We start from the raw sequence: 12,166 nt of genomic DNA, 5'->3' as shown, positions 1-12,166 counted from the left end.
CCCCAACTTCAACGTTACACTTAAGCTTACTTTCTGTATTTGAGGCAGGGAGACATAAGCACCCGCCCTCCCGCGAAAGCGCGCAGGCGGGCGGGCGGGCGGAGAGGTGGGCGTTGACGTCAGAGCCGGGGGCGGGTCGCCCTGCCTCCACGGAGTCGGGGGTCCGGGTGAGCCGCCGTTGCCGGCCGGCTGGAGGCGGAGGAGGCGCTGCCCGCCCCTGCCCGCCTGCCTGCCCTCCCGCAGCGATGTCCCTGCTGGCCCCCGAGAACGCCCTGCCGGAGCCCCCCGACAAGAGGTTGCATTCCAGGTAGGGCAGAGTGGGGGCTGGACTGACAGCCGAGGCGAGGCGAGGGGCGCCTCCTCCTCCTCTTCCTCCTTTTCGCTGCCCCCCTCAGCGCTTTGCGTTCAGGGGCGAAAGCTTGCCGGGTTCCAGGAGACATGGGGCTCCTCCCCGCTCGGGCCTTGGGAGGTTTTCCAGGAAAGAAGGTTGCCTCCCTCGCCCTCCGGGCTGGAGGCAGCCGCCTCCCCATTTCCCCTCTGCGGGGTCTCCCTAACCCCAGGACCGTCTGCATCTCGCGTGCTCTCTGCGTGGTTCTCAGCCATTATTAGGAAATTGGTCTATTTCCTTTTGGGGTGTGTGGAGGGAAGTGTCATCTAGTTTCCCAAGGAACTCTGTTGCTGGCTGCAATAGGTAGCCGAGGGTCTGCCGAGTCGGACCGCTGCAGGTTGCAGCACTCACTGGCAGCAGCTATCCGGAGTTTCGGACAGAGGAAACTCTTCCCCCCTCCAAAAAATATAAAGTAAGGTTCTGCTTCTCCTGGGATGAATTAAATAGGAACAAAGGATTGCACCTTCTACCGAGCCAGACTGCCGTCCCATTTAGCTCAGTGTAGTCTACTACACAGAATGGCAGTGGCTCTCAAGAGTTTCAGGCAGTGGGGCGTGCTCAGACCTTCCTCTGAAAAGTATAGTGAAGTTCTAGTCCTCATGGTTCCAAATAAAGGACTGAATTAAACAGGAAACATAGGGGCCTTTGACACCCTAGCTTATGGGTGCACCACTGGGGATGCTTTGCAGCCCACGGTGACCCCCAAAATAAATTGGGTGAAGCAGGGCTGGACAGCAGTGGGGATCCAGAGGTGCTTGACTTTTTCTTAGGATGTCCTAATGAGATCCTGGAGTCATAGGCTGCAACTGCATTTAAAGTGCTGCAATACCACTTTAAGACAGCTTCCCCTAAAAACTCCCGGGAATTGTAGTTTAAGGGTGCTGAGAGTTCTTAGGAGATTCCCCCATACCCATCCCAGAGCTGCAGAACCTACAGTACCCTGGGGAAGAATTAAACCACACTGGGAACTCAAAACCCCTGAACAAACAACGGTTCTCATGATTCTTTTTTTTGGGGGGGGGGAGAGCCACAGCTGTTTAAAATGGTATATAATCCTGCTTTAAATGTCTAGTGCTGGCAAGGCCTCAGAAAAACTGCAGGTGTATATCTGTGATTCTTGCATTCCAGGGGGTTGAACTAGATGACCCTTGGGTGTCCCTTTCAGCTCCATGATTCCATGATGATTAAGGGCCTCATTTTGCAGAGTCAGAAATGCTGGGGTGTGCTTTAATTGTGTATTGCAGTGGAACTCCAGGATTTCTAAAAAGGCCTTGGGTGCTGGGTCTGGGTCCAGGGTAAGACCACCCTGCAAGGGGGGTTGGGGGTTGGTAGAGAGAGCAAAGCCATTGTGGCTAGTATCCATTGATAGCCTTGCTTGCCCTCTGCCATGTCACCTCTTCCCTCTCTTTTTCTCTGCCTGGAACCCCAGAGAGCTGTTGATGCTGCCGGCCAGAGCAGGAAATGCTCATTTGCATAGGAAGCCCAGCATTACTTCCTTTGACCATCAGCAGCTCTCTGGGTGAAGTCCTAGTCCTCATAGTTCTGAAGAAATCAGAACCTGGGGTGTTCTGTACGCAGCACAGATACTCTGCCACTGAGCTACAGCCCTTCTAGGTCAGAATGAGTCGACGGCCTGCGTTCCTGTGCCATTTGGAAGCCAATTGCCATGGCCAGAGAAGCCTAGACCAGGGCTACTACCTCGCTGCTGGATCAGGCAGCTGTTTCTCTGGGCCACAAGCTGCTTTGCTGCCCCACCCCAAGGCCCAGAAACCACAACCATGTTGGATTTGGAACCTGGTCCCTAGAACGTGGGCTCCTCGGGGGGGAAAGAATGTCAGGCGGGAACAGAGGCGAGCAACCACTTTTGGAAGGGACCAGTGTTTCCTTTTCCTTTGCAATCCTCTACTTAGCGAAAATAAAATTACAGGGTTCATTCCAGGGACCTGCAGTGAGGCAGCTTCTGGATTTACAAGATTTGCTAGGAGAGGAGAGTCCATGATCCCCAAGGCCCCGTGCAATGCTTGCCTGATACTGGAGCATATTTCTCTCTCCTGTTATAATTCCTGGCTCCCCTTTAAACAGAAAAATAATTACGAGGGGGCAAGGGGAGTTTTTTAAAGAAGAGTCTGCTGGATCAGTCCAGCATCCTGTCCTCACAGTGGCTGAACAGTTGCCTGGGGAAACCTGCAATCAGGACCCGAGCACAAGAGCAACACTCCTCTCCTGCGTTTCCCAGCAACTGCTGAGAAGCATCACTGCTTCTAACTCTGGAGGCAGACAATAGCCATTGCGGCTAGTAGCCTTGACAGCCTTCGCCTCTTCCAAGAAATTACCTAATCCTGTTTCAAAACCATCCAGGATGGAGGCCATACTGCCTCCTGCAGGAGGGAGTTCCATAGTTTTGGGCCAACAACGTTCCATCACGGGATGTGAGTTACTTATCTGATTGTGTGTATGTGTGTGTGTTTAAAAAAAATATAGATGGGTTTTTTAATGGCTTTCAGGACAGATAAAAGAAAGGGCTTCTTCACGCAGCACATAGTTAAATTACGGAACTGTCTCCTGCAGGAGGAAATGATGGGCACCAACTTGGGTGGCATTAAAAGAGGATTAGGCAGATTCACAGAGGAGAAAGCTATCTGTGGCTGCTTGCCAGGATCCCAGATGTTGGAAACTGCAGGAGGGGAGAGTTGCTCTTGTGCTTGAATCCTGCTGCCCATAATGGGCATCTGGTCCTCCACTTATGTGGAGAGGATGTGAGGGTAGATGGACCACTGGCCTGATCCAGTAGGGTTCTGCTCTTTTGGAACCTCCAGGTCCAGAGGCAGCTTAACTGAATTCCTAGCTTCTATGGGGCATTTGGCCACTGTGAAGAAAGGATGCCATTGGCTTGATCCAGCAGGCCTTAAGTTCCTCTTGTTTGCATTGGTGCTGTTCCCAGCCCTTTCCAGATCCTTCCACGTCTCTTGCGTATTGAGCAGCTTCTGAAGGAGCTTGCACGAAGCCGGATGCAAATCTTCGCACGATTTAAACAAAGAAGAGTGAAGCAAACACATGCAGGCCACTCATCCGAGCTGGGAACAGAGATGGCATTATGGGATTCCGGGGGATGGATGCACAGGGTGGGCAGAGGAGCATTCCCAGAAGCATGGTGGCAGCATCAGAGAAACAATAGTGTCTTTAAGAAATGTGGGCAGAAGACAGGCTCTTGTCAGAATTTGGCCGGCTGGGAAAGGGTCAACAGGGTGACTCTGTCAACTTCAGTTTGTCTGGAGTTTCGTATTTCCCTTCTCTTATCTTATGAGTTTACTCCTGCATTGCAGGGGGTGGGGCTAGATGACCCTTCAGTTCTACAGTCCCATGAGTCTGTTGACGTAAATGCAACAAATGCAATGGGGAGGAAAAAGAAGTGCAAAAAAAAGCAGTGTGTGATATCTGGGAGAGACTTCCTATTAGGTTGAGAGAGGACTTAAGGCCATTGGCTGAACTAAATTTAATGTTGTACTGTGGAGAGGGAGTCCTCTGTGTCTGTATTTAGAACCACAGAACTAGAGCTGGAAAGGACTCCCCCCCCCCCGCCAAAGCTCATCTAGTTCAATGCCCCACAATGCAGGGAATCACGACCAAAGCGTCCAACCTCTTTTTAGAGATCTCCAATGAAGGAGAGTTCACCACCTTCTGAGGTCATGGAATCATCCACTTGCAGAGTTGAGGGAACCCCAGAACAGTCCAGCACTCTGCAATGCAGGAATCACAGCTAAATCACAGCTACTTGTGACATACAGTGGTACCTCGGGTTACATGCACTTCAGGTAACATACGCTTCAGGTTACAGACTCCACTAACCCAGAAATAGTACCTCGGGTTAAGAACTTTGCTTCAGGATGAGAACAGAAATCACGCTCCGGCGGCGCAGCAGCTGCAGGAGGCCCCATTAGCTAAAGTGGTGCTTCAGGTTAAGAACAGTTTCAGGTTAAGAACAGACCTCCGGAACGAATTAAGTACTTAAACAAAATTAAGTATAAAACAAAATCCTGCCAAAAGAGCACATAATTTTCCAGGACCCTCCAAGCCTTTTGGCAACACTTGTTGTTGTTGTTGTTGTTGTTGCTGCTGCTGTTGTTGTTGTTATCACCATCCTCTTATTTCATTTCATAATGTATGTAAAACAGAGAACCATTATAACAACAGATGAAAATTAAAAGATGGAAAAACAAAACTATAAGGCACGTAGAATGAGTACAGTTGCACAGGTAGCAAAGTTCCAGTAAAGAATAATAGAATTGGAAAGGATCCCAAGGGTCATCTAGTCCAACCCCTGAAATGCAGGAATATCAGCATTATGAGATTATCAAGTCTAGTTCCAGATTTGCCAGGCTTGGGATGAAGGTTGCCTTGAAAATGAAATGTCCGCTGTATATGTCCTAAAAGAATGCCAAACTCTGTATAAAGTGCCTGGCGGTTCTAGTCCTCATTGATATCAAATTAGGTGTCATTTTCTCTATTATAGCTATATTCCAGAGTGAGTGGTTCCAAGGGCCCTGTGTAAGATTTTGGGCTGTTTTCCAATGATCTACCCCATCGTTTTGGAGGTGAGGCGGCCAGGACTTTTGTCCCCTTTTGCAGGGCTGCGTTTACTCTGGGGAGGAAGGAAGGCTTGCGCAGCGAAGTCTGTTGAGCATCTGGTTGCCATTAAAGACCCAAGTGGGAGCTGAGTGCCTCAGAGAGAGGAACAGGAGAAGCTCCCCCCTGTAATTATCTGGAGCAAATCCTGACCATGTGATCTGCAAACGGATGTACAGGGCCTGGACGCCGTGTTCCCGGCGAGATGAAAAGAGCAGCTCCCTGGCAGCCGGCCGGACTTGGCGAGGGCTGTCATCATGGATGGATTGAGCCCAGCCAGAAGCCAGCCCAGGCACCACTCTCTGGGTTGCCGTGGTTAGCTAATACAGCTTCTGATTCCTCACACTCGGAGGAGCGCCCCAGAGGTTGCTTGGTGTTGCAGAGGCTGCTTTCGGGAGTAACCAGAAAGCTGGAGGACCAATTTTTAGTATCCTTAAGAAAATGCCGTCCAGTCCAGTATCCACTTCTCAAAGTGTCCAAATGCCCCTAAGAGCCTAGGAGTCCAGATAGACTGCCTCTGGGCCTGGAAGATAGACACTGGGGCTAGTAACCATTGATGGCCTTCTCCATGAATTTGTCCAATCCTTTTTTAAAGCCATCTAGTTTGGTGGCCACCACTGCCTCCGACGGCAGTGAGTTCCACAGTTTAACTGTGCATTGTGTGAACAAGAACTTCCTTTTGTCTGTCCGGAATCTGAATGATGACCTTCTGCTATTTCCCTTCTGGGCCACACATGGCTTGCAAGTAAGTCCCCTTTCCCATGACCTTGAGGCACCCTCCTCCATTTCCCTTCCCCATGGGGGTTGCAATCAATCAATTCCCCATCTCGCGCCAACCTCTGTTACTCAACAGTGAACTCTGTGTTTGATCAACACAGCTTGTTGAGGTTAATCGATTTTGGCTAATGTGACACCCAATGAACAGTGTCTTCTTTGCTGTGCTTGGAAGTCCTCATTTGCCATTTATTTTATTTTTAAAATTAACACCCTGCCTTTCTGCTTGAAGGACGAGCTTCCAGAGCGATGCACAATGATTAATAATCAAAACGTGTTAGACAACAGCAGGTGAAAAGGAAAAGACAGCAATGAGTTAGCAGTAAAAACATACCATTTCATTCCTTCAATTTATATACCACCTTTAATCAAAAGGCACAAATCTCAGTATCTATACATGTTGATAATGTGATCTTGGCAGCGCACATCGTCATGGGAACTCAATGGAAAAAAGCCCAAAATCTGACATTGGGCATTTGGGATCACTCACAATGGACTATAGCTGTAACAGAGAAAATTGCACTTAACTGAGATTTTGATGAGGACTAGAACCTCCAGACACTTTTTTAATGATTTGGCATTCTTTTATGAAGCCATCATTTTCAAAAGCAACCCTTTTCACAATCCTGGCATATCTGGAACAAGACTCAGTCATCAAATATGCTGATATTCCTGCATTTTCAAGGGTTGGACAAGATGACCTTTGGGATACTTTCCGATTCTGTATTCTTTCCTGAGACTTGGTTATTTTAACCCCTGTGCTACTAGACTCGTTCTACATTCTAGTTTTATGGTTTTGCTTTTTCATCATCCTTTAATTTTCATCTGCTGTTCTCATACATTTATATACAGTGATATATATATATATATATATATATATATATATATATATATTTTCCAGAAATATCCGGATGTCAGTGCACAAAAAAACTTAAACAAGATAAAAACCCAAACAATTCTAGTAATAAATAATTATAATAATATATTTGCTGTACATGTTTGCCCCCATAGGATGGAAGCCTCTTGCTTGGAGGTGGCCCTGGAAGGAGAGCGTTTGTGCAAAGCCGGGGATTTCAAAGCTGGGGTGGCCTTCTTTGAAGCGGCTGTTCAGGTGGGAACAGAGGACCTGAAGACACTCAGTGCCATCTATAGCCAGCTGGGCAACGCCTACTTCTACCTGAAGGAGTATTCCAAGGCTCTGGAATACCACAAACATGATCTCACCCTAGCTAGGTAAGTGTCCTGCTGCCAGAAGGATGTATTTATTCTCTCATTATGAACATCAGAAGAGCCCTGCTAGATCAAGCTAATGGCCCATCTAGTCCAGCATCCTGTTCTCACAGTGGCCAAATACCCCAAAAAACCTAGGAATCTAGATAGTGTGTCTGGAGCTCTTGAGGTCCCATCAGAGTGTCGGAAGAGCCTGGCTGCTGGATCAGGCCTGTGGCTTGTCTAGGCCAGCATCCTTTTCCCATGACAGCTGAACAATTACCTCTAGGAGAAATGAGCAAGCAGGATCCGAGCACAAGAGACTTCTCCCCTCCTGTGGTCTCCAGCAACTGGTGTTCAGGAATATTGCTGCCTTCATTGTGGCCAGTATCCATCAATAGCCTTCTTCATCCTTTAATCTGTCCAGTCCTTTTTTTAATGCCATCCAAGTTGGTGGCCATCACTGTCTCCTGCAGGAAGGAGTTCTGTAGTATCTGTCCGGCAATGGTCAGCTTCATCGGATGACCATGAGTTGTGGTGGTATGAAAGAGGGAGAGAAACTTCTACCTGTCCAATTTCTCCATGCCATGCATAATTTTTATAACTATCCTGCATTGCAGGGGGTTGAACTAGATTTCCCTTCTGAGCTGTATATATTGCCTATACAGTTAGGACTGGCTGTTATGCTCAGTTTCCTTGAAATAATGGATAGACGTTTGTGGTGGTGGTGAGAGCAACAAAAAATATATATAATATACAAAGATTATATAATTTGCCTACGAAATCAGCAGCAGGCACCTTCAATGTATTCCGTTCAGCACCTGCTGAAAACATTCAGGTGCTTAGAAAGTGGGTGTGAATTTTAATCTGTTTTAGTATTTTATCTTTTTGTATGTTTTGAAGTCTAGTAGTGTCAACTTTTATTGTTTTACCTTTTTGTAAACAGGTTTGGGTTTTTTCCTTACAATCAAGCGTTGTGTATACATTTTGTGAAATATATATTCCACAATATTTAATCGATGTCTGTTTTTAACTTCTTATTCTACAATTTGCGGGGGAGGGGGGGTGAGTTGCTGTAAACCAGTTACATAGTCAGAGGGAAGGGAAGAAAGGACAGGAGGAGACAGAAGGAAGGGAAGGGAAGGGCCCTGTTGGGGTGCTTCATTCCTTCCCAACTCTGCCTGGGTCTTCTTTGTGGCTTTGCTGGAGTGGAGCCACCCAGAACCGCCTTCTGCTTTCTCTCTACAGGACCACTGGGGACCGCATCGGAGAAGCCAAAGCCAGTGGCAACCTGGGAAATACGCTGAAGATCCTCGGGCAGTTTGATGAGGCCCTGGTCTGTTGCCAGAGGCACCTGGACATCTCCCAGGAGCTGGGAGACAAGGTACCTGCACACTAAAAAATAGCACCACGAAACGGCAGGCGCAGGAGGGGAGAAATGTTCTTGCCCTCGGGCCCTCCTTGCACATGGCTCCCTATGGGGTTTCTGGGTGGCCACCATGAAGGCACCCCTTGGCCTGATCCATCATGGCTCCTTATATGGATGTCAACAGTGATAGCAGAGCTTCCATGCCCAGGGGCAGTCTACCTGTGAATGACAAGTCGGGGTGGGTGCTGCTATTGAGCTCAGGTTCTGATTGTGGGTTTTCCATAATGGCCATCTGGTTAGCCAATAAGGACAGGAGGCTGGACTAGATGGGCCATTGGCCTGATCTGGCAGTGGCCAGGCTTATGCTCTTATGGCACCTCCAAGTCCAGAGGCAATCTGTCTCAATTTCCAGGTTCTTAGGGGCATTTGGTCACTGTGAGAGGAGGGTGCTGGGCTATAATGGCCCGTCTGTGGCCTGATCCAGCAGCCAGGCTCTCCTTAAGGTTGTCTCTTTTGATAGCAGACTATGTATACGGAAGATGGGGAACAACTGTGGGAGAGTTGCTTTTGCACTCGGGTCCTGCTTGGGGGCTTCTCTTTGGGGCATCTGGATGGCCACTGTGAGGACAGGATGCTGGACTAGATAGGCCACTGACCTGGTCCAGCAGGGCTTTTCTTATGCATCCATGCTCAAATCAACAGGGATGAGGACCCTGGTCCATACAACCAGTGTAAGAGAGAAACCCAAGGCAGCATGAATACCTTTTCTCCCCCACCTCTTCTAGGTTGGAGAGGCGAGGGCGTTGTACAACATTGGGAACGTCTACCACGCTAAAGGGAAGCAGCTGTCTTGGAGCTTGCCCCAGGAGCCTAACCACCTGCCCGAGGAAGTCCGGGAGAGTTTGGAGAAGGCGTCCGAATTTTACGAGTGAGTGACAACCCCTTATTGAGGCAGTGAGGCTAGAATTATAGAACCGTAGAGTCATCTAGTCCAGCTCCCTCCAGTGCAGCTCCAGTGCACCTGATGTCCAGCAGAGTCTTTGTAAAAATGCCCCATTCTCTTTCAGCCTCACTTCATTCAAAGATGCTACCCTTGGTGCTCCCCTGCTGTGCCTCAGTGCCCCCTTTCATGCAAGATCTTCAGTCTTTGAGGATGGCCCCCTCACCAGAAGAGCCTGCTGGATCAGGCCCATGACCCATCTGGTCCTCCAGACTGTACTTGCAGTGGCTGAACTGTTGCCTGTGGGGAACTAGCAAGCACCATTTGCTCACAAGAGCTCTCTCCTTCCTGTGGTTTCCAGCAGCTACTGTTCAGAAGCATTACTTCTTCTGACCAAAGCATAGCCATTGGGGCTGGTTGCCATTGACAGCCCTCTCCTCCTCCATGAATTTGTCTACTCCTTTTGTAAGGCCATCTAAGTTAGTGGCCATCGCTGCCTCCTGTGGGAGGGAGTTCCATAGTTTAAGTAAGAAGTATTTACTTTTATCTGTCCTGAATCTTCCGCCATTCAGCTTCATTGGATGTCCATCAGTTGTAGTCTTAGGAGAGAGAGAGGAAAACTTTTTTATATCTGCTTTCCCTATGCTATACATCATTTTCTAAACTTCCTGCCCAAATGCTGCAACCTTTCCTCATAGGGGAGTCATCATTCCATCCCCTGGATCATTTTGGTTGCTCTTTTCCGGACCTTTTCCAATTCTGCAATATCTTTTTCACAAGGGGTTGCTAGAACTGTACATACCGTAGTATATTCCACATGTGGTCACCTCATAAATTTGTTTAATGGAATTATTATCCGGGCTGTTTAGTTTCAGTTCCTTTCCTAATGATCCCTAGCATGGAATTTACCACTGAGTGTGTCATCTTCATCAAGCTCTCTGCTATGACCCCAAGCTCTTCTGGTCTGGCACCGCCAGTTCGGAGGGATGCGGTTGGCGCTGTGGGTTAAACCACAGAGCCTAGGACTTGCCGATCAGAAGGTCGGCGGTTCGAATTCCCGTGACGGGGTGAGCTCCCGTTGCTCCTGCCAACCTAACAGTTCAAAAGCACATCAAAGTGCAAGTAGATAAATAGGTACCACTCTGGCGGGAAGGTAAACAGTGTTTCCGTGTGCTGCTCTGGTTCACCAGAAGCAGCTTAGTCATCCTGGCCACATGATCCGGAAGCTGTCTGTGGACAAACGCCGGCTCCCTCGGCCAATAAAGTGAGATGAGTGCCGCAACCCCAGAGTCGGTCACGACTGGACCTAATGGTCAGGGGTCCCTTTATCTTTACCTTTACCTTTACCTTTACCGCCAGTTCGGACCCCTGGAGCAAGTACATGAAACTCAGATTTTTTTGCCCCAACATGCATCACTTTACACTTGTTTACATTGAATTGTACGTGCCATTTTGCCTCCCATTCACTCAGTTTGGAGAGGTCCTTTTGGAGCTCCTTGCTATCCCTTTGTTTTCATGACTGCTGTTTTCCACTCATTGATTTTGTGTGTGTGTCACATTTTTCTTAAGCTTTAATATTCTTAATTGTAAATTTCACTTTTCCTATACATTCCCCTTTTAAACTTTGACTTCCTGCCGTTTCTTCCATGCTGCTCTTAATCCCATCCCATTTATGTACATTATTATAATAAACACTTCATCTAGAACATATTACTCTGTTTCATATATTATCATTTCCCCCGCTGCTCATATTTCAAATCCTGCATGCGATTTCATCTGATTATGATATTTTTTCTAGATATTGCAACAAGGGCTTCCATTCTCCCATGCTTTCCTATTTTTGCTGTTAGTTTTGCCAGTTCCACATTGTTTCCCCCCCATTTATTGATTGCAAAACAAGAACAACATCAACACATTTTCCTTTTGTGGGGGATTCCAGGAAGAACCTCTCTCTTGTGAAGGAGCTGGGGGACAGAGCTGCCCAAGGCCGGGCATATGGCAACCTAGGCAACAGCCACTACTTGCTGGGCAACTTCAGCAAAGCCATCATCTTCCACAAACAGGTGAGGCTCAGTTGGGCTTTGTAGGGGGGTGGGAGCCTTTCATTCTGTGGGTCCCTTGATCCGCCCCCAGCTCCTATGCTGTGATCTGATGACAGGGAATCTCAGTGTCAAAATGCAAACATAAAATAAAGCCAAAATGTTTTTCTTTCTTTCTAAAGCACGTTTCTAGTCCTCATCCATGCAGAGAGTAACTTGGCCTGGATTGGCTGAAAACTCCCAAACTGAAGAGCCCAGAGGCTCTTCACCATTCTCTTTGTAGGTTGTCTTGGAGGGGAGCTGGGCAACACACCCACATCTCAGTCACATCCAGCCCTTTCTTCATGAATTTGTCCAGTTCTCTTTTAAAGCCATTCAAGTGTGTGGTCATCACAGCCTCCTATGGGACTTCTGTAGTTTAACTCTGCGCTGCCTGAAGAAGTCCTTCCTTTTCTCTGTTCTCCACTTCTGTGATTCCCACATTCAGCTTCGCTGGAGGCCCATGAGCTGCAGCGTTATGAGAGAAACTTTTATCTGTTCATTGCCTTTACTCCCTTTCATACCAAAGCGGCTTATAAGTGAAAATACTTTTAAAAGCAAAAAGTTACAATATTTATAAAATTTATAAACTGCTTGTTCAAAAAAGTAAAATGAAACCTTCAAGCAGCAAACATGACTGATTAAATACAAAATATTTCACCACCAGAAGTTGGAAATCCCTAAACCAATGGTATGATACAGTGTGTTATTAGAAGAGTTATCTCAAGAGCAGTAACAAGGGGACAAAAGAAACATGACAATTTTTATGCTATTCTAGATTGTTC

General features: G+C 47.7%; 1 protein-coding gene across 1 annotated transcript in view; it reads left to right on the top strand.

Moving 5' to 3' along the window:
• Positions 1–150: 150 nt before the first annotated feature.
• GPSM1 (G protein signaling modulator 1) overlaps positions 151–12,166 on the top strand; it is a 54,126-nt gene continuing 42,110 nt past the window's right edge. The window contains exons 1-5 of the mRNA XM_080989832.1: positions 151–307; positions 6,797–7,018; positions 8,243–8,378; positions 9,149–9,291; positions 11,243–11,366. Coding sequence (XP_080845958.1) covers positions 246–307; positions 6,797–7,018; positions 8,243–8,378; positions 9,149–9,291; positions 11,243–11,366 — 687 coding nt within the window. The 5' untranslated portion in view covers positions 151–245. The remainder of the gene's footprint in view (positions 308–6,796; positions 7,019–8,242; positions 8,379–9,148; positions 9,292–11,242; positions 11,367–12,166) is intronic.

This window comes from Podarcis pityusensis, assembly GCF_964106645.2.
Source record: "Podarcis pityusensis genome assembly, chromosome: Z".
Lineage (NCBI taxonomy): Eukaryota > Metazoa > Chordata > Lepidosauria > Squamata > Lacertidae > Podarcis > Podarcis pityusensis.
The sequence above is the reverse complement of the archived record's forward strand: the minus strand, read 5'-3'. Positions and strand labels throughout refer to the sequence as shown.